The following is a 25,619-nucleotide window of genomic DNA, read 5'->3' on the forward strand; positions in this document are numbered from 1 at the left end:
ACAGGGGTCTGAACAACCTCTAGCCTAGAACCTCCTGCTAATCCCAACCTCCACCTCCTTGAGAGTGTGGCCCTAAAAGACAAAAAAAAAAAAAAAAAAAAAAAAAGTATTTATCTGAGTGGGGCTCCTGGCTGTGCAGGCTTCTGGTTCTGACAGTGACAGTGACTACAAGGAATATTAGTTGGGGAAAAAAAAGGCTTTTCCCAGAGAAAAGAATTTTTATTTTATTTAGTACTTCATTTTCTGATGTCTTTACAAAAATTAAAAAGGAAAATAAATACAAGACTGCTGTATAAACGTGACAGTCTATTAAAATTGTTTACATCATGTTAACTTTTTGTTTCCTGTACATGGTCTCATTAACTCAAACCAAATGGTAATAACATACAGAAATTTCACTGATGGTGCACAGTACAAATTAGGCAAAGTGGTATCACAAATCATTTTTGAGAATTACTTTTATCATGCTTTCTAATAATGTCCATAAGATTAGCCCCTGTAACCAGGTCATTCTGCATCTGTTTATCTTTCTGCTGCTCCTTTCTCTTCTGCTCATGCAGGTAGGGGGAATTTAACAACTGAGGCGGAAGAAGGGATCCGGTGGGTTTCACCCGTTTTGCAATATCCCAGAAGAGTCTCTTGGAGTTGTTATTGATGAATGTAATTGCTGTTCCATTTTGACCTAATCTGCCCACTCTTCCAACCTGCAAGCAAATGCAAAAGATGTTTTTTAAATGTTCAAAGGAGTTTTTTTTTGGATTATCATTTAAAAAATTTTTTTATTTTTTCCATTATAGCTAGTTTCAGTGTTGCTTCAATTTTCTACTGTACAGCAAAGTGACCCAGTCACACATACACATATACATTCTTTTTCTCATTTTACCCTCCATCATGCTCCATCCCAAGTGACTAGATATATAGTTCCCAGTGCTATACAGCAGGATCTCACTGCTTATCCATCCAAAGGCAATAGTTTGCATTTACCAATCCCAAACTCCCAGTCTATCCCATTCCCTGCCCCTCCTCCTTGGCAACCATAAGTCTGTTCTCCAAGACCACAATTTTCTTTTCTGTGGAAACGTTCATCTGTGCCATGTATTAGTTTTCAGAGATAAGTGATATCATATGGTATTTGTCTTCCTCTTTCTGACTTCACTTAGTATGAGAGTCTCTAGTTCCATCCATATTGCTGCACATGGCATTATTTTGTTCTTTTTTATGGCTGAGTAGTATTCCATTATGTATATATACCACATCTTCTTAATCCATTCATCTGTCGATGGACATTTAGGTTGTTTCCATGTCTTGGCTATTGTGAGTAGTGCTGCAATGAACATAAGGGGGCATGTGTCTTTTTCACGGAAAGTTTTGTCTGGATATATGCCCAAGAGTATAAAATCTTAATGTCTCTTCAGAGAAAGTGAAGACTAGTGTTTAAAGAGGAGAACATTTGTTCAGATAGCATTTTTTGAATTGCTCATCTCCGTTTACTTGTGAAATCATTTAGTGGGCTGCCACTAGTGTATTTTTAAGGAAACAGCCCAAAATAGAAACTAAGAAAATGATCACATATAATAAAAGTATGTATTGTTTGGGAAACGTGTGTTTCAGTTGTGCACGTGTGTGTGTAGGGGGTTAATGTTACAAAGATGTGGGTTAAGGTAAAAACATTTCGAAAACTACTGCATTAAAAACAAAAGTACTAGCCACTTTATGGCGCATAAGTGCCCTGAAATGTGAGACTGAAGCAAATTTATTTGTGCGTAAAGTTATGTCTCATTTGACAGAATTGCACGGACACAAATTTGTGGAGACCGGTGAGAAGGAACAAAATTTACAGGTCTCCAAATATACTGAGAACCTCTTCAGACGGGGGGGAAATACACAATCACCATCAATTTCTCCTCCTTAATTAAAATGTAGAACTCAAAGTCGATATTCAGATTATTTAAATGAATAGATGGCTCCTGCCAATATACAGAATGTTTTTAATGTAAAAGAAGAAACCTCTAAAACAGTTGAAAGGGGTGCCCTGTAGGAAATGAACCTGGGGAGAAGTTAGGGAGGGGAAGGCTGTTTTTTTGGTATCCGCTTTTATTTTCACCTGATTTGTTTACGGTATTGAGTTGTCCCCCCCAATACAAAAATTAATATAAAAAATAGCTGCACCTCACCGAATGGGAGAAACTATTTTACAAATCATGTATCTGAGAAGGGTCTTCTAGAACATAAAAAGAACTACTACAAGTCAAAAGGACAACCCCATTTAAAAAATGGGTGGACGAGTTAAACAGACATTTCTCCAAAGAGACCAAATGGCCGGAGTTCCCGTTGTGGCGCAGTGGTTAACGAATCTGACTAGGAAACATGAGGTTGCGGGTTCGATCCCTGCCCTTGCTCAGTGGGCTAAAGATCTGGTGTTGCTGTGAGCTGTGGTGTAGGTTGCAGACTCGGCTCAGATCCCGCGTTGCTGTGGCTCTGGCGTAGGCTGGCGGCTACAGCTCTGATTTGACCCCTAGCCTGGGAACCTCCATATGCCGCGGGAGCGGCCCAAGAAAAGGCAAAAAGACAAAAAAAAAAAAAAAAAAAAAAAAAAAGCTATACTTTGGGTGACCCTTGAAAATATCACACTAAGAAAAAAAGCAAGTCACAAAAGACCCATATGAGTCTGTTTATATGAAACATCCAAAAGAGCTAAGTCGACAGAGACAGAGTAGTGGTTACATGAGGTTGAGCACGGGTGCATGTGTGATGAGGAACGGGGGTGACCTTGAGGGGTATGGGGTTTATTTTTGGGGTGACAAAAATTTTCTAAAATTGACTGGACGGATGATTGCACCACCCTAGGAAGAGACTAAAAACCAATGAATTGTACACTTTTTTTTTTTTTCTTTTCTTTCTTTCGTTTTTTGGTGAGCCATGCAGGAGATGACTGTAAACTTTAAATTGGTGGATTATATAGCATGTGGATTATACCTTCTGAGTATAATTTATGTAGATATTTTCTATTGAGATAGAAAGCTGTTAAAAAAAAAAAAACTGCAATAGTCTCCAAATTCTAAAAGACACATAATGTTAATGACGTAAAATTAGTCCCCCAGAACACAGTTCCCGTTGTGGCTCAGTGGTTAATGAACCCCACTAGTATCCGTGGGGATGCAGGTGTGATCCCTGGCCCTACTCAGCGGGTTAAGGTTCTGGTGTTGCCATGAGCTGTGGTGTAGGTCGCAGATGCGGCTTAGATCCCATGTTGCTCTGGCTGTGGTGCAGGCTGGCAGCTGTAGCTCCGATTCGACCCCTAGCCTGGGAACCTCCATATGCCATGGGTGTGGCCCTAAAAAGACAAATGACAAAAATAAAATAAAAATAATTCCTCCAGAAGATCACCACCTCTACAATTAAAAAGCAGATATATGGGAAAACTTATCATTTAAAATACCCGTATCATTTGACCTAGCAGTTCTCCCATTAGGAATCTCTCTTACAAATATCCCTGCATGAGAGGTACCAGATCTATGCAAGGGGGTGTTCACTGCAGCATTATTTAATAGCAAAATATTGGAAACATGGGGATTGTCCAGCAGCAAAGGATTTGTTAAACAACTCATAGGCCATCCACACAATGCACGACCATGCAGCTCTGAAAACAGAACAAGCCACATTCAACAAGGAAACACACTTAAGGAACTTAGAACTGTGCCTGGCCACAGACGAAGTACTCAATACACAGTAACACTTACTAAATGGCACTTTGTATGGGTGCTAGTAAGGAAAGATATCTAAGATCTATTTAATAAAGAAAGACGGCCCAGAACGGTGAGTATAATACAGTCCCACTTACATGGAAAGTGTGACAGGGTGCGTATGTTATGTCTGTGAATACACACACATACACCTTCAGGGTTTCTGCCACATTAACTGGGGTCACCACTCAAAGGTAGGAAGGCTTCCCTGCAAAGACTTATTTTTCATTTTATAGCTTCTCTTATTTGCATGATTTGTTACTGTGTATATGTGTACTTCAGTTGTTGAAGCGAACAAACAAAAAAACACTCAAAAACAAAACTAGAAAAGCAGAAGGATCTGGGAGTTATCATCGTGGTTCAGTGGTTAACAAATCTGACTGGGAACCATGAGGTTGCGGGTTCGATCCCTGGCCTTGCTCAGTGGGTTAAGGATCTGGCATTGCCGTGAGCTGTGGTGTAGGTTGCAGAAAAGGCTCGGATCCCGCGTTGCAGTGGCTGTGGTGTAGGCTGGCGGCTACAGCTCCAATTCAACCCCTAGCCTGGGAACCTCCATACACCATGAGAGCAGCCCAAGAAATGGCAAAAAGACAAAAAAAAAAAAAAAAAAAAAAGAAAGAAAAAGAAAAGCAGAAGGATCTGGGGCCACTCTAAGCAGAGGCAAGAAACACTGTACACTTGAGCATCCCTGAGGCCACTGCTATATAGCAGCAGGTGCATCGTGAAAAACTGTCAGCCACAGGGTGACCTTGGGAGAGCAAGAAATGGGTAAGAAGTTATAAACACACACTCTATGTAAGAAGCAAAGGAGCTTCTTAAGTATTTGAATAGTTTAGAAAGATTCCCATGCAAAATTATTCCATTGAAAGTTTAGAAAACAATAAACTTCTGTTACTTGAACAATCAGCTCCTGTGGAAATACCCAAATCTCTGGTGCACAGGTAAATACGGTGGTACCAAAAAAAAAAAAAAAAAAAGAGAGAGAGAGAGGGAGGGAGGGAGGGAGGGAGGGAGAGAGAACCGAGTGCTGGATTATTGAGGGTTAGTAAAAATAAGGCATCAACTTGGTAAAGCCACTAAAGGTGTTTCAGCGGGTGATCCCAGTAAATGTGACATTCAGAGGTGATTCTAAGAAAACCAGAGAAAGGCTTTACTTGAAGAGTCTGTAAGCGATGCCTGAGAAGGAAGACAGGTAGCAGCCGTGAGATAACACAGGACTCAGAGAAAGCTCTATTTCTGCTAGAAAGAAGAGCTGCTGTTATCTCTGGCAGCCAATGAGAGGAACAAAACTTTAAAAGGTGAAAGACTAGAGCAAATAAGGATATGGAGAGGTGATGAAGACACGATTCCTAAAAAAACAAATACTTTAACAGACCAACTTTATTTTGGCCAGATGTATCAACTTAAAACAACCTTTTTAAAACAAAGCCCTCTTTTTCTGATTATAAAAGCCATTTAATATGTTCATTGAAGAAAAGAAACAAACAAAAAAAAGAAACCACTTACATTTTAATTCACTTAAAATTTTTCAATGAACATTTTAAGTTATTATTCCCAACGAATTTTCTTTTTTTTTTTTTTAGGGCCGCACCCTCGGCATATGGAGGTTCCCAGGCCTGAAGTCTAATCAGAGCTGTAGCTGCCAGCCTACACCACTGCCACAGCAACGCCAGATCTGAGCTGTGTCTGCGACCTACACCACAACTCACGGCAATGCCAGATCCTTAATCCACTGCGCAAGGCCAGGGATCGAACCCACAACCTCATGGTTCCTAGTCAGATTCGTTTCCACTGCACCACGACAGAAACTCCCCAACGAATTTTTAATGCAAGCTAGGCATCCACAGAGTTTTGAAAAACATAATTTAGTTCATATATATATATTTTTTTTAAAGAAAAATATATGCAGTTTACACAAAATCATATTTTGCTGGTTCACCTTGTTGGAGGTATACTTTTCATTTTTATCTGCTGCAGTTATAAATGCTAACTTAATAAACTGTAATATTTTTATATTAATATATATATATATGCAGTTGTATGTCCTACTTTTTTTTTTTTTTTTTTTTTTTTTTAACTTACCACTGAATCGACAACACCTTGGGTAAGAAAATTCATAAGCAAAACGGTGGTGACGTGTAAAGTCCCCTTACCTGGTGCACGTACTCATCCATACTCGAAGGCATGTCGAAATTGACAACGAGCTTGACACTGATCAAGTCCAGGCCCCTTCCCAGGACCCCCGTGCTCACAACGACGTCATAGTCGCCTTCAAGTAACCCCTTTCCAAAACAGCAACAAAATTCATTATTCAGAACGTGCGGTTTGACGGTATTCACATCATCCCTTCCTTTCTCAACACTTTCTTCAATATTGTTGTAATATCTTTGCAGTACGTAAAGCTCTTAGGATACCTGAGAAACGTCTGTGGCCAAGTCCCTTCTGACCCCCACCCAGAGTTTTTTCCCATGAATTTGTTCAGGCAAAGCTTATCTACAGGTGAACTACTGCTTTGTCCCAGTCCGAGTGCCCTGATTCCAGAAATGGTGAATTCTCGACTACTACAAATCTACTGAGCAGATGATCCACCAGGGAACACACAGGCTTATTGCTTCCAAAACACAGGCGCCTGAGCACGGGCAACAATGAACTTGACAGCCACGGCGTGCCTGACACTCTCACCATCACTAAAAAAAAAAAGGTCAGCTTTTAAAAAACCGCTGGTGAGACAGTATCTCTTGAAAAGGAGGCAAAACACATTTACAGGGAAAAGAAGAGAACAGAATGCTGAGTTGTCAAACCTCCAGGATGGTTTTCCTTTCTATCTGGGACTTCTCCGAGTGCATGGATGTGCTTTTTAGACCCGTGATCTTCTCAACTGCCTCGCTCAACAGATCTGCTCCTAGTTTGCAGTCCACAAATACTAACACTGGAGGCTTAAAGAGCTTCTTATCCTGAAAATTAAAGACATATATTTAAAAATATTCATATAACAATTCACAAGGGGACTTTCTTCTGAAACTATGAGCATGAGCTAGTTAGCAGTAGGTTTATAAACACTGTTAAGAAGGGGAAACGGCACAGTCTGTTAAAAAGAGTGTTTTCTTTAAAATATGCACAACTTGGAGTTACCGTCGTGGTGCAGTGGTTAGCGAATCCGACTAGGAACCATGAGGTTGCGGGTTCGATCCCTGCCCTTGCTCAGTGGGTTAACGATCCGGCGTTGCTGTGAGCTATGGTGTAGGTTGCAGACACAGCTCGGATCCTGCGTTGCTGTGGCTCTGGCGTAGGCCGGGGGCTACAGCTCCGATTCGACCCCTAGCCTGGGAACCTCCATATGCCGTGGGAGCGGCCCAAAGAAATAGCAAAAAGACCAAAATAAATAAATAAATAAATAAATAAAATAAAATATGCACAACTGCGAAAATAATCTCAAAACTTTAAGTGGAATAATACTGTTCATAAGTCAATACAAACCATGTCTAACTTAACACTGTATTTCGAAGTAACTAGACCTGTGTATACCACCCACGTAAATTCCTGCTTAAGCCAGATATTGTTAAAAAATTATTTGGCTCAAGAACAGAACAGCCAAGGGAAGAGCTAGTCTTTACCTTATACACAAACCTCCTAAAATTTTCTGAAAGAAAAGAAATTATTTAAGTATAACCTTAGGGAGTTTCTGCTGTGGCTCAGCAATAATGAACCCAACTAGGATCTATGAGGAGGTGGGTTCGATCCCTGGCCTCGCTCAGTGGGTTAAGGATCCAGTGTTGCCATGAGCTGTGGTGTAGGTCACAGACAGGGCTTGGATCCCGCATGGCTGTGGCTGTGGCTGTGGTGTAGGCCGGCAGGAAGCTACAGCTCCAATTCGACCCCTAGCCTGGGAATATCCATATGCTGCAGGTGCGGCCCTAAAAAGACAGAAAAAAAAAAAAAAAGAATAACCTTGGATATTTAAATATACATTAAGTATATTGAAATATTTGATATTTAAATAGCTTTCTAGAATAAGAAAAAGAAAACCAATCTTGCATCTATACTGCATATTTTCACAAATCATTTATTTGAAGCCCACAGAATTCTGAAGTAAAGCAATTCAGTATTAAATACCTACAGCAGGTCCCCCCAAAGGTACATCAACAAAGCCCTCTCTCAAGAGCTGTGAAAAATGCATAGTCCGCAAAGCAAGGCTGATGGCTTTACCACTCACATTCAAGATTTCAAATAACTTTTTCTTTTTGGCTGGTTCTTCCACCCACAAAACGATCTGGCGCACGCTGGGGCAGGGCAGGTTCTTCTCCCCGGCAAGGACCCTCACGGGGTCGTGCAGGAGCCGGCTCGCCAACTGTTCTATGCGGGTTGGAATCGTGGCTGACACCAAAATGGTCTGGCAATCCTGAGGCACGTTCTCCAAGACGTCAAGCACTTGCTCCTGAAAGCCCATCTTTAACATAGTGTCAGCCTGAAATAACATCATTTGGAAGTTAGTCCTACATGAAAACCTAGGGACACCCTAGAAAAAAAAAGATACCATTACGAACTGGGAGTTCCCTGGTGACGCAGCGGGTTAAGGATCCGGTGTTGGCACTGCAGTGGCTCAGGGTTCAATTCCTGGCCTGGGAGCTTCCACATGCTGCAGGTGCAACCAAAAACATTACATTAAAAATGTAAAACCCTTTACATGGAAAAAAAGAAAAAACCCCATAATGTCAAAAGACAAGGGACTAAATGGAATTTACGTATCTTTATATGAAATTATATATTGTGTGGTGTTCCTGCTGTGGCACAGTGGGTTAAGGAGCTGGCATTGCTGCAGCTGTGGTGTAGGTCTCAGCTGTGGCTTGGATTCCAGCACTGGCCCAGGAACTTCCATATACTGTAGGTGTGGCCATAAAAAAGATAATACATTGTGTGACTATATGTTTACAATAATACACACAGATTTTTATTATGGCATTATTAATAGTGGCAAAAAACCCTACATCTGTCCTGAATCTCCACTGGTAGGAGATTTGAAATGAAATTATTGTAGAGCCATATAATATGATATTATGCTAGCATGAAAAATGACCAGAAAGTTCTCTATTAAATGAGAGCAGATCACTGCTTGGAAGAAAAAAGCAAAATACAGAACACTGTGCATAAAAGGATACCATCTGTGTCCACAGTCAGGAATCCTAACAGCTAACTCTGAGGAGAAGACTTGGGAGCTGAGAAGGAACAAGTTAATTCTTCATTTTATAGCTTTCTGCATTTTTTTTAACCATGAATATATACTTACAATAAAATATTTTAAATCCATAAAAAATTTAATTTGGTTTAATTGCAGGTTTTTAAAAACAATGACTCTATTACTGAAAAAATTAGAAAAAAAAAGTTTTTTTTGTTTTGTTTTGCTTTCGCTCTTAGGGCCGCACCCATGGCATAAGGAAGTTCCCAGGCTAAGGGTCAAATTGGAGCTGTACCACTGGCCTACGCCGCAGCCACAGCAACACAGGATCCAAGCCATAGCTGTGACCTACATCACAGCTCATGGCAATGCCGGATCCACAACCCACTGAGCAAGGCCAGGGATTGAACCCTTGTCCTCAGGATACTAGTCAGGTTTGTTACCCCTGAACCACGATGGAAACTCCTGGAAAAAATTTAAGTTTTTAGTTTTAAAATAATGAAACACTGGTGTTCCTGCCACAGTACAGTATGTTAAGAACCTGACTGCAGTGGCTCCTTTCACTGCTGAGGTGAGGGTTCAATCCCTGGCCCAGTGCAGTGGGTCCAGTGTTGCTGCAGCTGTAGCATAGGTCACAGCTGCAGCTCAGCTTCAATCCCTGACCCCAGAACTTCCAAAGTCTGTGGGTGCAGCCACAAAAAAAAAAAAAAAAAAAATTTAAATAATGGAAAATTAAGACCATCTTGATTTTCAAGTATAATCTAGGTGTCTACTATTTTGGAAAATAAGTTAATTGTTTTAAACTATTTCAACTAAGGCATTGTATTTCTTTTTTTTTTTTTTTTTTTTTTTGCGTTTTCTAGGGCCGTTCCTGCGGCATATGGAGGTTCCCAGGCTAGGGGTCTAATTGGAGCTGTAGCCGCCGGCCTACACCACAGCCACAGCCACACTAGATCCGAGCCACATCTGCAACCTACACCACAGCTCACGGCAACGCCAGATCCTTAACCCACCAAGCGAGACCAGGGATCGAACCCGCAACCTCATGGTTCCTAGTCGGATTTGTTAACCACTGTGCCATGACAGGAACTCCAAAGGCACTGTATTTCTTTTTAAGTATCCACTAATGTGCCGTCAATCAGGCTGAACTTGAGCACTTGTTTTAATATTAGTAATTCCATGACATTTGATCCTGCATTTGATCCTGGCTCTACCGAGAAACTCAAGCGGGTTATTTAATGGCTCTAAGCCTAGTTTTTCCCTCCACAAATGGGAATGGTAATAGCAGCTGCCTCTGAAGGCCGTCACGAGGATTAAAGAGTTAAAGTGTATAAATCAGGGGGTAGTCTCAGTGCTTAAGTTAAGGATGCTGTGTCTGCAGGCACCCCCACATTTCAGATCACCCCACTAAGCCCCACTCGTCTCAGAAAATACAAGAGCCTTATAAACAAGTGCCTTGTCTCCTCTCATCCCAGCTCCCTCAGCCCGGCTGTCCCCTCCTCCGCCCCCTCATCCCCCTCAATCAGGTCCAGGTCCACCTGTCGCACCTCAACGACTCCCCAGGTGCCAAATTCAACAGCCACGTATGAGTTTCCACCTTACTCTTTTTTTTTTTTTTTTGGCCGTGTCGGCAGCCTGTGGACGTTTGGGCCAGGGAAAGAACCCTCACCATGGCAACAACCCAAGCTGCTGCAGGGACACCCCCAGAACCTTAACCCGCTGCGCCTCAAGAGAACTCATCCATCATCCCACAGCCCAGGTGTCACCACGGCTTCACTCACTTCCCATCTCCCAACTGTCTGTACCCCCTCCTCCCCTCCCTACAACCCAATCCCTCCTGCAGGGAACCCGCCTTCTGGCTAAAAGGCTCTTTTCCACGTGGAGAACATAAGTCTGATTATAAGACACTCCCACTGAGAATTCTGTAAAGTTTCCCAACATCAGCAGAATAAAGTCTGACTTCTCAAGGCCCCTTAGGAATTGGTGGAGGAGAAAACAAAAATACAACACAAAAGAAAAACAGTAAGTATGGTTATTTTAAGATGATGGGAACATGGGTATGTTTCCCCTAGTTCCAACTTGTCTTTAATATACATGGATTACGCATATAGTTGCCATTCAAACCGCAGAAAGGGCCATGAACAGCATTTTTTTAAAGCCACAAAATGGGACAGAATAAAAAAAAAAAAAAAAAATACCAGGAGAGAAAAGTCACATGTAACAAGGATAAGTATTGTTTCACGAATGCTCTCCAGAGGGTCCCCAGGCTAAACCTTCACTGGCTCGCTCAGCAAACCTTAGCTCGTGGTCAGCGGCGGCTGACGGTCCCCACTCGCTGGGCGTTTACCAGACACCAAGGCACCTTTTGAAGGCTGCACCGACAGGACCCCGTCACAGATGCAGAACAGAGGCCTAAGATGCGGCGCCCCATGAAGCTGTGGAGCTGGGCCACGTGGCTGCAAAGCGCATCACAAACACCAAGGGGAGGGGTGTGCACTGAGCTGAGGACTCATGGCAAGGGGGCCCGACCTTTCAAGAACCTATGGTCCCGGGGAAACTTACAATATTCATATACTTGAAACAGGCTACATTAGACCAACAGCAGGTGACATCCCGACCGTTCCCACCGCCGCCTGCCTCCAACACTGACTTTCCTTCCTTCCCTGGTGCCCCTCCCTCCCCGCTTTCAGACCACCTCTGTGTGTGGGTGACTCGGAGGGCTGGGTCCCAGGCCCCCCACACCCCCGCATCCTCTGTCCAAGCAGCTCACCAGGTTGCAGGGCTCTGCACCCCATGGATATAGATGCCCCACATCTCATCTCTGGTCATAATGCCCCCCTGAAACTCAAGTGCTAGAGCCTCACTGCTGACTTAGTGCCCCGCTTGGACCTCAAGGCTCAAGTTCAACGTGTTCAAAAGAGGTGCTGTTGCTCTCGCTGCCAGACCCAGTCCTACCCCGGCACACAGTTCAAGAGCTGGTCTGGTCTCCTCCTCACCCCGCATCTAACCCGTCAACAGTGCGAGGACCCTGCTCTGTCTCCGCAGCCCCATCCGTGAGACTCCTTCCACCGCCTCTGCCACCAGCTTCCTGGAGAGCCTGCGGTCTGGTCCTCCCTGCTCGGACCCCACCCAGACCTCCCGTCACACTCAGAATGAAAGGCTTCTCCAGCCCAACCCTCATGTCCTCCGCCACCTCATCTCCCACGACCTCATCTCCCACCCTCGCCCTCTCCCGTGACCTGCCCCACCTGCCTCACCTGTTCCAGGTGTGCTCTACCAAGTCCTTCCTCCAGGTGGGTTTTTGCATGGCCGCCCCTGCTCCTTCAGCTCTCAGTCTAGAGGTCACCCCAGAGGGCCTGCCCCCAGCTGAGATGCCACCGGGAGCCTCTGTCCTGTCACCTGGCATACATGCCACTTCCCATAGCAGCCTCCCAACCCAGAACAGAGTCTAGCAAGAGAACAGCTCTAAGGTGTATCTGATAGAAAGCTAAGCCTTCATGCTACTCCAAGCACGGAAGAAGCACGAATGGTGCGTCGGGCAGCTTGCTGGTTGGTGCCCCAAACCTCCCTAAAGATAAGAAGTTCTCCATATTCCTAGACACCGGCTCAGACCGATGAACCAGGACGGGAAGGAGCACGGTCTGGTCCTCCATCATGACCGCTGGGGAAACAGGAAAGCACTGCGCTCGGTGGCTGGGGTGGAGCAGGTGACACAGAATAGGAGAAATGACCTTGCACCTGGGTCCAGGGGGCAGGTTCCGGAGTCACGGACACAGGGAAGGAGGAGCAGGTGGATGGGGTGGCAGAGAATTCCCAGGACACATGAGACACAGAGGGGGACAGAGCAGACTTTCCTAGTTCCAAAGGAATTTTCCTCTCTGACCACTCCTGTGTCCCTGCTCCTCCTAGGACACTGACCTCTCTCCCCAGGGCATTATTCCTCCCCAGTTCCCTCTCCTTTGTTTCCTGACTTATCTTCAAACTCCACAAGGCAGACCCTCAGCCCCAAGGCTCATCTCTCACCTAAACTCCTCCCTGAGAGAAAGCAGCACGTCTCGCAGATTCTGATCCATTCCTCACGGCGACACCCCTTCATCCATCATCCGCATGAAAGCCAACACTTCTGGAACCAACTGCAGGACTGGTACCACACCCCACCCAGGCCTGTACGCCCTGTGCTAAAGTCAAAGGCACAGCCTCGCCCACCTTCGTCCTCTCTCGTACCCGGTCATCAGCGGGTTCATCAGGATTTACTGACTCTCAGGTGAACCCCAACACCTGCCTCCACCTGGACCCCACCCTCCCCCTGCCTTCTGTCCAGGCTACTCTTCCTCTTCCTTCTTGAATTTCTCTTGCGTGGAGCAGAACGACCTTCCCCATGGCACACCCACCCGGTCACCCAGAAACCCTCCCTGCTTCCCACCTCGGGGCCAAACTCCTCCACCCTTGGGCCAAGCCCACCCAGACCGCCCAGCCCCACTTCCAGAACTTCGCAGAGGGAAGCTCCAGGCTAGCTGGCCTTTCCTGCCTGCTCTGCATGTGTGCTTAGACTTTCCGAGTCTGCTCTCTGTGGTCCCCACACCTGCAACCTTACATCCACCCTCTGGTTTCCTAAATGCTCCTCCCTCTTGCGAGGCTCAGGTCAGGCAGGTCCCAGGGACTCCGAGAAGCCAATCCGCTCATCCTCTCACTTCTCCTGAGCACATCGCACGGTTCTACCAACAGCTTGTGGCAGAGGTTCTCACGGCAAATGAAGACCTTACCAGTATTTTTTTTTTTTTTTTTTTTTGGCTTTGCCCATGGCATCCAGACATTCCTGGGCCAGGGATCAAACCTGTGCCACAGCAGTGATCCTTGCCACAGCAGGGTCGCTTTAATCACCAGGCCACCAGAGAACTCCCTGGATCTTACCTATCTTTGTAAATAGGATCATAACACACTGTAAATAGGGTCATAAACAGTCACGCCTGATCCTTTACATCTTTTTTTTTTTTTTGCCTTTTTGCCTTTTTGCCTTTTCTAGGGCCGCTCCTGCGGCATATGGAGGTTCCCAGGCTAGGGGGAGAATCAGAGCCGTAGCCACCGGCCTATACCACAGCCACAACAACACAGGATCTGAGCCATGTCTGCAACCTACGCCACAGCTTGTGGCAACGCCGGATCCTTAACCCACTGAGCAAGGGCAGGGACCGAACCCGCAACCTCATGGTTCCTAGTCGGATTCGTTAACCACTGAGCCACAACGGGAACTCTATGGTCCTTTACATCTTATCTATGGCTAAACTGAGTGGTTGCAACAGAGACCATGCAGCTCCCAAATATTTACTAGAATAGAGATGACCCTTGGGGCCAAGAATATTCACGAGCTGGACCCTCACAGAAAGAGCCTGCTGCTCTTGTGCCTTTGTCTTCAGCACATATGATGCCATTCTTGCCTTTATTTCAAGTTCATGTGCTTTTTCCTCCAACTAGATCTCCGCATCTTAGGCCTGAGCAGCGTTAAAGCCTCTTTGTGATGCCCCCACATCTTACAGGGCTCGTTACCTGCCCCCGCCCCCCCCAAGAGCACCTCTATACTGGCTTTGGTTTCACTAAGTGACAGATTGTGCCATTCAGCAACCCCTCGCCCCTCAAGACCACACAGAAGCCAGGTCCCCAAAGGCCAAGGAGAGGGGCATCGGTGCACATCTGCTGGGCGACTCTCTTTTGTACCATCAGCCTGAGCGCTGCCCCAAGGGCCCCCGGAACCCTTGTGAACATAAGGACACAGCCACGCTGGGACGAGAAGCGGGCAGAGTGAGTTCTCCAGAGGGTCACCCCCAGACACACAAGATGGGGAGGAGTTAAGAACATGGGCTTATCCACCTGCAGGGTGGCAGCAGTGGTGATAATGCCAAACGACAGGTTGGTTCCACCAAGGCCAGGCTGGAAAACACTGGCTTAGCAGCACCTTTTAAAGGACCAAATGATGGAGTTCCCGTCGTGGCGCAGTGGTTAACGAATCCGACTAGGAACCATGAGGTTGCAGGTTCGATCCCTGGCCTTGATCAGTGGGTTAAAGATCTGGTGTTGCCATGAGCTGTGGTGTAGGTTGCAGATGCGGCTCGGATCCCGAGTTGCTGTGGCTGTGGTGTAGGCCGGTGGCTACAGCTCCGGTTAGACCCCTAGCCTGGGAACCTCCATATGCCGCAGGAGCAGCCATAGGAAAGGCAAAAAAAATAAGTAAAGGACCCAATGATGTTATTTACATGACACAGGACTTTTCTGTCCGAGTCATCACTGCATCCTCGCCACAGCTCTGGAGGAGGAAAGACTTGCTCAAAGCCTCCTGGCAGGGGTATAAAGGCTCACACCCCCGGCCTGAGTCTCGGCTGTGTTCCCTCCACATGTTCTGCTGTCCTGTGCGACTTCCTGGGGCAGCACCTAGCACCCCACGTTTCTGATCACTGCTGGGAACAGCAAGCCTCTGCCCCACCAATGTCAGCGGGACAAGCATGCAGGGGGGACAGCCGGGCCAGGATTGGCTGGCATGTGATTTTGTGTTCTCGTGCGTGTCCACATGATGGAACACCATCAAATAATAACACGTTTACTTTCTCTTATTAAACAGACCCAGAGTATAAAAATGCCTATATGCTCTATGTAACAGAAAAATCACCACCATAGGTGCCTATATCCATGCAGAAAAGAATAAAAAAGGTCATTCCAACTAAGCATTACCAGCTACTGCCAAAATTCCTGCTAACAGTCACTGGCCACTGATTCCTCTTTTTTTCTTATAGACAAATGACAGCAAACATGCTTAAAAAACTTCTCATTGGGAATACAACATACCTGCTTAGCTTCTGTTTTCTGTCAATGAGGAAAAGAAAACTGTGGTTTAATTTTAGATCAGCCAGGGAGTTCCCATCATGGCTCGGATGTAATGAACCCAACTAGCATCCATGAAGATGCAAGTTCGATCCCTGGCCTTGCTCAATGGGTTAAGGATCCAGTGTTGCTATGAGCTGTGGTGCAGGTTGCAGGCTCAGCTCGGATCCCAAGTTGCTGTGGCTGTGGTGTAGCCCAGCAGCTACAGATCCAATTTGACCCTGGGAACTTCCATATGCCACAGGTGCAGCCCCACCCCCACCAAAAAAAAAGAAAAAAAACCCCTTAGATCAGATGCAATGCAGCAACACAAGAACCAGCTTACTGCCAATTAAAAAAAAAAAAAAAAATCCTTGAGGAGTTCCCACTGTGGCACAGCAGGTTAGGACTCCAAATTCAGCGACTCGGGTTGCTGTGAAGATGTAGGTTTGATCCCTGGTCCAGCACAGCAGGTTAAAAGGATCCAGGGTTGCTGCCGCTGTGGTGTAGGTCGCAGCTGTGGCTGGGATTCAATCCTTGGCCCAAGAACTTCCAAACCATGGGTGCAGCCATCAAAAAAAGAAAAGAAAAAAAAATCTCCAAATTGCTTTCCTTGGGGGAGAAAATGCCTGAATACACAATGCAATTACATAACTACAAAATGCTTTTCATAAATTATATAAAGTCATGTTCTGAAACACCACTACTTACTTCATCCACTACTACAATTTTGATATTGCCCAGATCCACAGAGCTCTGCTTCATTATATCCAGAAGTCGCCCAGGAGTTGCTATGATTACCTGAGTAAAAGAGAAAAAGCCAGTCAGAAAATTAGATAACATTTGTTAATTCATTTATTTACTCATTCTACACTCAAGGCACGGCTGACACCTGCCAGACCCTGTGTTAAATTCAACGATGACTAAGTCAGACTTAGGCTCTGCTCTCCGGAAAGTCAGGACACAAAGGAAGAAACAGATCAGACAAGAACCTGCTCTTGAGATCAGGACAGGTTGCGCCCGTCCTGCTAAAACAGGATGTGGGAGCGAGGGAGACAGGAGGCTGAGAACCAGGCACAGGCCAGACCAGGAAGGCATGTAGCTTGCTGATGGCTTTTTGGCGCCATGAACAAGTGCAGGTTCCCAGACAAGGCTGTGCACAAGGAATTCTAAGGCAGCTTAAGGCTCTTAATGGTTGTGTATTAGCTGAAGTCGGGGTTAAAAGGGGAGCTCTTTGGTCAAACTTCAGCAGGCATCATGGCTCCAGCATTTAATAAACAGTGTGTGTCTCAGAGTCCCCGCTGTGGTGCAGTGGGTTAAGAATCTGACAGCAGCGGCTAGGGTTGCTGCAGTGGTGCTGGTTCAATCCCCGGTCTTGCTGCTGAGGGTTAAAGGATACGGCAATGCCACGGGTCCCTAGCCCGGGACTTCCATATGCCTCTCTCTTGGTAAAACAGAAACAGTAACTACAGTGAGAATGAGGTGAGACAGCTGGGGGACAAGTCTGGGGCGTTACAAATGACCCAATATGTTCGGCTGTGCCCACTTTTCCAGCGCACACCCCACAATGCAGCACTGCTGCCCTGGGCATGACGAAAGGTGTGTAGCCCCAGCACGCAGGGTTCTGCAGGGGTACCTCAGAAATCCACTGACATTAAGTGAATTTCATTACTTTTTTTTGGCTCCACCCACAGCATGCAACGTTCCCCAGTCAGGGACTGAACCTGTGCCACAGCAGCGACAATGCCAAGTCCTTAACCACTAGGCCACCAGGGAACTCGTGGACAAATGCCTTGTGTTCACGCCTTCTCTTCCGTTTTTCCCCTCCGATGGTTTGGGAGACACATTTTTCTCATTCTTTGATGCTTCTTAAATTTCAACAAATACGTAACTTAAAGAGAGGCTTGTTCTTGAATAATCGATTGTTCTTGCAATCCTAGCTTACCTGCACTTACACGCCGCTGTCGACAGATGTACACTGTTTTTATTTATTTTTTTTGTCTTTTTGCCTCTTCTTGAGCTGCTCCCACAGCATATGGAGGTTCCCAGGCTAGGGGTCAAATCAGAGCTGTAGCCGCCAGCCTACACCAGAGCCACAGCAACGCGGGATCCAAGCCACGTCTGTGACCCACACCACAGCTCATGGCAACACCAGATCCTTAACCCACTGAGCAAGGCCAGGGATCAAACCCGCAACCTCATGGGTCCTAGTCGGATTCATTAACCACGACGGGAACTCCATGTATGCCGTTTTTTAAATGACCACGGCTTGTTCCTTGTCGCAGCTCGCTCAGCCTGTGTTTGTTTAGCCTTGCCCGCACGCCTACGGCTGTCTTTACACCAGTTTCCTTCCACCTCCCCCACCCCATTCCCCCACTGTCCACTCTGGAATCTTCTTTATCTGCAGAACAGCTTACTCTGAAAGTTCCTTTACATGGTCTACTGGTAATCAACTCTCTGTTTTGTTGATCTGAGTAGCTCTTTGTTTGGTCCTTGCAGAGCAGAGAGAGGGTTCTGTTACTTTTCTTCCAGGAGAGTGGGCGTCTGTGAAGCCGAGGGAGGAAGGGGAGGTGGTGCAGGTGGAGCGGGGGGAGGAAGGCATGGCCCTGGGGAGGACCCCTGGGACACAGGAGGGCTGGACAAATAACTACCTATGCAAAGGGTAAGGGCAGCAGGTTTCTCACGGTCAGTTACAAACGTGGACATAGAAAACCTAAGATGCATCTGGTGATGAAACAGAACTGACAGCGTCAACATGACTCGGTCTCGGATAAACTCAGATCAACCTCGGTGTATCTGCTCGACAGCAAGGAGCCCAAGCAGAGCCCAGGCCTCGGTTCCCGAACACTCCTCTTGCCACCAAAAGGAGCCGGGGATCTGCGGAGAGAGTACAGGGCAAGAGCGAGGCAAGTACAGAGCATCTTTAGATAGAAAGTAAGAACGGGAGTTCTCGTCAGGGCGCAGTAGAAATGAATCCAACCAGGAACCATGAGGTTGCGGGTTCAATTCCTGGCCTTGCTCAGTGGGTCAAGGATCCGGTGATGCTGTGAGCTGTGGTGTAGGTCGAAGACGCAGCTCAGATTTGGCGTCGCTGTGGCTGTGGTGTAGGCCGGCAGCTGTAGCTCTGATTTGAAACCTAGCCTGGGAACTTCCATATGCCACAGGTGCAGCCCTCAAAAGACAAAAAGACCAAAAAAAATTTTTTAAAAAAAGAAAGCAAGAACGTACTCGAAGCAAGACCGGGATATGAAAACAGGGCACAGAGACCAACCAGAAGGTGTTTCCATAGGTCAAAGAGATTATAACGCTGCAGGTAAAACAGGGACCCATGAGTCCTCACTAATAGAAAACAAGAAATTAGTGGAAAGTCTGGTGAAGCTCGGTAATTTTACAACCTGAAAGTATGCAAATCGCGCCCCCATAATTATTCACACAAAGGGTAAAAATAAACTTTACGATAAACCGATAGACAAAAGCCCCTACAAAAAGACAGACTGAAAACCGTGTGCCACCTGAAAGGATGTGATGAAACGAACAAAACTTCTCTGTGACAGTCCTGCCAAAGACATGACACTGAATCCAATCGACGGAAGGCTATTCCTCCAAATAAGTGGCTTATAATCCTTAAAAGTGCCAAGAACACGAGAAGGTTGAGATGCGTGCCAAACTGAAGGTGATGAGATGTATGACAGCTAAAGGCAGAGGATGACTCTGAACCTGCTTCTTGTGCCCTGAGAAAAAGCTGATGGGACAAATGAGCAGAACCTGCATGGGGTCTGCAGAGGCAACAGCAAGGTTGAGGCCTGATGCATCCTGAGTCTGTCACTGGACTGTGAAAAGGAAGAACGTCCTTCTTCGCAGGAACCACATTCTAAAATGTATCAGCCACGGAGTTCCCTGGTGGCTCAGTGGGTTAAGGATCTGGCACTGGCACTGCTGTGGCACAGGTTCAGTCTCTGGTCAGGGAACCTTCACGTGCCCAGGGCCGAGCCAAAAAATAAACTGTTATCAGCTGTGATCTTTAGCTAAAGCCCCACTTACAGAAATTCACCTTCTCGACCACGAAAGAGGGGGCACGCCAACCCACTTCCAAGAGCAAACAATGATGATTAAAGGTGATGATGGCTGTGACAACATCCAAAAAGTGTCTGGCAAATGAAAGGCACTTTCTGAACTGTGCTCCTGTCCTTTCCCACATAAAACACACTTGAAAAATCATGGCTCACGTGGCAGGAGTTAAACACCACCTAAAACCACACTTGGGGCATAACCTTAGCCCTGCACGGCTTAGCTCCGCTTCAAAGGCATGCTGTGCCGGGGAGCCCACCTGGACCCGCTGGCGCAGGCGATGGAGCTGCGGGGGGGCGGGCAGGCCCCCCACCAGGAGCGCGGTCCTCATGCGGGGCAGACCGCCCATCAGCTCCTTGGCCTGGCGCTCTATCTGGATGGCCAGCTCCCTCGTGGGCGTGAGGACGAGCGCAGATGGTGCTTTGCTCTGCAAAGACACGAGAAACACAGCCGTCAGTTCCTGCTGCTGCGGACTCAAGCCTCGGAGAGAATCCAGGAGCAGTTCCCTTTTCAAGTGGTCCCATCAGCCCACGGCCGTCAGCTCCCGGCAGCTTTCTCCTCCCAAACCTCACGAGTGGCATCCATTTCTCGTACAACACAGACATACAATGAAGACCAAAGTCAGGACCAGGGAGCAGCGTCTGTGCTAACCAAGGGGCCAAAACTGAAGCTTGGCTCCTATCGCTGGACTGGGCGATTGCCAGCCGCCCTCCTGGAAGGCACCCACCAGCTGCCCTGCAGGTCTGGGTGAAGCTGGCAGGCTGCCCCCGATTGCCCCTGGGTGCTCCATTGATTCACTTCTTTCTTCCTCCAAAGAGCCTATTTATATAAATATTCCATCTCCTGCCCTATATTCTATTTTGGTCTTCCAGTGAGTTTCATCAAGATTTTCTCTTTCTCTCTCTCTCTTTTTTTTTTTTTTTTTTTTTTGGTCTTTTTTAGGGCCGCACCTGCAGCATATGGAGGTTCCCAGGCTAGGGGTCGAATCAAAGCTGCAGGTGCCGGCCTACACCACAGCCACAGCAATGGGGGATCTGAGCCACATCTTCGACCTGCACCACAGCTCACGGCAACACCGGATCCTTGACCCACTGAGCGAGGCCAGGGATTGAACCTGCAACCTCATGGTTCCTAGTCGGATTTGTTTCCGCTGCACCATGACAGGAACTAACTCCCTCGTCGAGATTTTGAACATCTAGTGCTTTCTTTTCTTTCTTCCTTTCTCACCTCTTTGACTACTTTTTCATTTCCCCCAGTGTCCTCCTTTCTCTCTTCTCCCTTTGCCTGTATTTTGCATGTTTCCCTTCTCTTCATTTTCATACCCCACAAACTCACCAGTACTTAGCAAGTAATTACTCAAAATGTCTGTTAAATTAATTATATGTGGGACTGCCTTATGCACTGTAAACCAATCAGTAAGGCAAGGGAGAACCATTTTAAGATGGATCCCAATTACCCATGCGTTTTGAAACTCTACGATAGTGTTCTGACTTTGGTGTCGGATTTTTCAAAACACAAAACTGAAGGCAGCTAGGTTGACACAAAAAATGACAGCTCGTCTGGTCAGCAGGATATTTCTGCCCAAAGCCAAAAGCCTAGCCCTTGGATAGAACATTTGTTAAAGTGAAAACTCCTTGTAAGAAAGGAATCTTTTAGGCCTTCGATGAAGAGGTTGGTTCAAGGTAGCAAAAGAAAAATTCCCTAAAATTGTGTTTTTTCATACAAACTACTGTCTAGAAGCAAAATCACCAGGAGCACCAGTGATCACGGGCCTAAGTATTTAGCTTCAGTTTGCAATTGTAACACAGTCGAGGGGGACACTTGGTAAACACCTCGCTTGTTTCTGAGAATAACACTGGTGAGCTCTCTCGTACCTGAACCAGAGCTCGCGTGATAACGGGAAGCAGGAAGGCGGCCGTCTTTCCTGAGCCGGTGTCAGCGCTGGCCAGGAGGTCCCTGCCCAGAAGCCCCACGGGGATCATCTGCATCTGGATGGGCGTGGGAACTTCGTAGCCTGCGGTCTTCAAGTTGAAGTTTAAGGTCTCAGGGAAGCCGCAATGCCCAAAGTCAATGATGGGCCTGGGGACACCTCGCCCTTCCACCACGATTCCCAGCTGCCCTCTAAGGTTTTCAATCTGGTCCTCCCGGAGGTTCGAGATGAAGGCGTGCTCGGTGTAGACGTAGGAAGCAGGGCATGGAGCCCCCGGCTCAGAACTCCCTTCCTGGGGTGGCTCTCTCTGCTCCTCGGCTGCCCTAACCTGCAGAAGGTGTTTTGCTTTACACTCCAGGCTACACACATCTTCATCCGTCTCATCACAGATGTATTCTCCAAACCGCCCGCACACCACGCACACTGGCTCCCCGGGCTCTGCCCAGCGCTGGGTTTTGGAAAAGGACTTCACGGGTTCCTCCGGGAGATTGTCCTGTGCCTCCTGCTCGGGTCCAGCCAGAACCCCCTCAGCCACCGGGCCGGCTGGATGCGGATGCGCTGCTGGTTCTCTGGGGTCTGAGGTGACAGCTGGACCAAACCCGCCAGCGTCCAGCCCAGGATTTTCACCTTCTGGCTTGATTTTCTTGGCCACACAACTTCTACCATCATCACTAGCGTTCCGCTTGATTTTCAGGGATCTTGGAACAAACATCCTTCAATATTCTGTATAGGAGATTATATAGTGAGATTGATTTTACCGTCAAGAAAGTCACATATAAAGTACATGTATGAAGTACCCTGAGGTTACTGTGGAGTCAGCCTTGTCCCTGGGCTTTGCCTCCAGGGGACAGAGAAGGCAGCGCTTAGACCAAGTCCCCTCCCCACCACCCCTGCCCATTTCCTGTGAAAACAGTCCTGTCCCGTCCTCCATGCACACAGCTTCCCACCATTGACCTCTGCTCATTGACTGACTTGCGCTCTGAAATACCAGCCATCAGAGATATTCTGGAGTAAACTCTTCCATTACACTGTCAAAAATGGAAACACAAAGAGGGCTATTGCACAAGGGGAGTCTTTACCAGCAGCCACAGTAAGTAACACCTGGACAGTGGACAGAGGTGCCAAGCTCAGCCCTGAGCGCCTGTGCCATAGCGTAGCGTCACCCCACACACGCACACGCATGTTTTATCTTGTTTCATCACGGGCTGAGCCCCCAGAAGCTAAGTGACTTGGAGCTCACAGCCTCTTGGAGGCAGAACCAGGCACCGGTACCAGCTCCCAACCAAGGCTCTTCTCATTTACAGCAAAAACAAGTTTTTGCAAAATGACCTCGATTGGGAAACAGGCTTTGAAGCTAATTTGGGGACTGCCAAATATGCTAATAAACACTTTTCTCCCAATATTTCCTTGGGATACATTGCCAGATTCCATTTTTCCGGAAAGATTCCAACAAAAATGTACGTGACAGTGGAGAGTTACAACCTTAAGGCTCAGAAATGGTCAAGGGCGTGGGGGAGGGGCAGCCGCACGCGAGCAGGAAGAGCCGGGAACGCAGGGCTTCACGGTGAAACCGAACCGAACCCGCACGGGCTAGACGGCCACCGCTCGCTCCAGTTCCCGCAACGCCCCGTCCTATCCCCTCCCCCACGGGCGTCGCCCCCACCCCTCCCCCCAACACAGCCCCCCTCCCCCCGACGTCGCCCCCCCCCACCGCGGCACTGCACGCAGATGCGCGTGACGTCACGGCGCTGCCTGGAGACCGGCAGGGTGCGCCGGGCGGGAGGCGGCGGAGGGGAGAGGGAGGCAAGGGGGAGGGGACAGCGCAGGGCCTGTCCCGCCGCCAACGCCAGGCGCCCGGGTCCCGCTCGAGAGGAGCAGGACGCGAGGCAGGCCTGAGCCGCGGGACGGGGGCATGCTCACTCACGCAGACTGCGGCCACGTCCTCTCCCGCTCGGGGCCGGCCCACCCTTGAGGCGCTGGACCGGGCTTCCGGCTGATGATCCTGGGCCGCACGCCCGCCCTGCGGCCGGGGGAGCAGTGCGGAGCGCAGAATCCACTTCTCCTGGTTTTGGGAGGTGCCGATGCGCGCAGGAGGCGGGGCCACTGCGGGAGGCGGGGCTCGGCTGGGCGGGCGGAAGGGAGCGTTTGCCACGCCCCCTTCTTGGCCCCCTGCTTGGGGGCGATAAATGCCAGAGCTTGGCTGGAGCCCACGGGCTCCAAGCCCAGGGGCAAAAGCGGGGATTCTCTTGGAAGAATTTACGTAATCGGATGGGCGGGGCGGGGCGGGGCGGGGCGGGAGGACCCGAGGCGGGGCGCCCCGGGAAGTCGCGGGAGTGGGGTGGCCGGCACCGTTGGAGGGGCGGTTAAGTGGGAGTGAGGGCGGAGAGGGCGAGGCCCCTTGGGCTCGGAGACCTGTTCCGCTTTTAGACGGCTAATAACTGAGGAATGAACCGAGCGGGTTTAATGTGCCCGTGAGATAGATACCCTGTGTATCCCCACCACACCCCACCCGGACGGGAGGAGAAAGTCACAGTCACGTGCTGGGGCCCCGTGGGTCGCACTTCCCTGGAGCTGGTGGGGAAGTGATGGTGGAAAGTGGGGGGACCGGAAGGAGGGAAGCAGAGCGTGATGACCTCAATACTTTCGAGTCTAATATTTTATGCATATGTGGAACAGATAGATAACTTCTAAAGGATACTAGTAAAACGGAGGGAAGTCTGCGACTCCATAATATCCATAGTGAGCAAATATACGTGCACCCCGGGATTCTGCCCCTTGCTACTCCTTCAACCACCAGGATCCTAACCTTGGTGTCTCCTTGCCATTTTTGGTGGTTTTGTCGTAGTTGGAGGCATTCCTAAAAGATACGTTGTTTCATTTTTCTCTTTTTGAGGTTTATAAAAATAATGTGTAGCCTTGTGGGAACATGTTTTTTTAAATTCATCCAAGTTGTTAAGTGTAAGCAAGCAGTAGAACATTTATTTTCACTGCTGTAATAGTGTGTGTCTGGGAAGTAGTTTATGTATAGTTGTTGATCCCTTTTTCTGCGGATGTTTGTGTTGTCTCTAGTATTTTCTTATTGTTAGAGGCAAGCTGACCATGAAGCTAATGAAATTTGAATTTCCAGACCCCTCACTCTCATGGGTCTCTTCCATGGTCCTGAAACAGAAGCCTTGGCATTTCCATACACATTCTTTTCTTCTTTTTCTTTTTCAGGGCTCACTGGAGGCATATGGAAGTTCCTGGGCTAGGGGTCCAATTGGAGCCGCAGCTGCCCGGCCTACACCGCAGCCACAGCAACACCAGACCAGAGCCACATATGTGACCTAGGTGGTAGCTTGCAGCAATGCTGGATCCTTAACCCACGAAGGAAGTCAGGGTTTGAACCTGCATCCTCATGGACACTAAGTCAGGTCCTTAACCTGTTGAGCTACAGTGGGAGCTCCTCAACAAATATTCTCAAGACAAACCGTGGCGGAGATCTCAGGATGCCCTGCAGAACTTTCCAGAAGTGCTTCAGGGCCCCAATTATTGCTACCTCTAATGCATGCTGGAGAATAAGAGATTCTGTGTGGTAATAATTGGCCTCCTCAAACATGTAGAAAGGTGTAGGGACTAATACAGTAAACTCCTGTATGCCCTTCACACAGATTCACCATTTGCAGTATTTGTGTGTAAGAGCCAATGTGTATATATTATTTTTGCTGAACCATTTGAGAGTAAGTTGCAGGGTGCATCTTCGAAAACAAAGATAATCCCTGTTTCTGCAGAACAATTTTCAAATGTAGGTAATTTGGTGCTGATATAATACTGATGTCTTAAGTACAGTCCACATTAAAATTTCATCAGTTGTTCC

At 47.6% G+C, this 25,619-nt stretch overlaps 1 protein-coding gene across 6 annotated transcripts; it reads right to left on the reverse strand.

Annotated features, from left to right (window-relative positions):
• On the reverse strand, positions 287-23,938 carry DDX59 (DEAD-box helicase 59). Of its 6 annotated transcripts, XM_013978422.2 has the most exons (9): positions 23,246-23,423; positions 22,718-22,791; positions 21,708-22,486; positions 20,093-20,260; positions 16,477-16,566; positions 7,957-8,208; positions 6,545-6,697; positions 5,897-6,025; positions 287-704 (listed from the first exon to the last, which is right to left on the reverse strand). In XM_013978422.2, exons 3-9 carry the CDS (start codon positions 22,473-22,475, stop codon positions 441-443), a joined length of 1,824 nt encoding a protein of 607 aa, XP_013833876.1. In that variant the 5' UTR covers positions 22,476-22,486; positions 22,718-22,791; positions 23,246-23,423; the 3' UTR covers positions 287-440. The 6 variants fall into 6 exon arrangements, with proteins under 6 accessions (XP_013833876.1, XP_005653853.1, XP_020920157.1 ...); XM_005653796.3 differs by lacking the exons at positions 22,718-22,791; positions 23,246-23,423 and adding an exon at positions 23,688-23,937; XM_021064498.1 differs by having other exon boundaries at positions 22,718-23,477.

Source organism: Sus scrofa, chromosome 10 (genome assembly GCF_000003025.6).
Source record: "Sus scrofa isolate TJ Tabasco breed Duroc chromosome 10, Sscrofa11.1, whole genome shotgun sequence".
NCBI classification, from domain to species: domain Eukaryota; kingdom Metazoa; phylum Chordata; class Mammalia; order Artiodactyla; family Suidae; genus Sus; species Sus scrofa.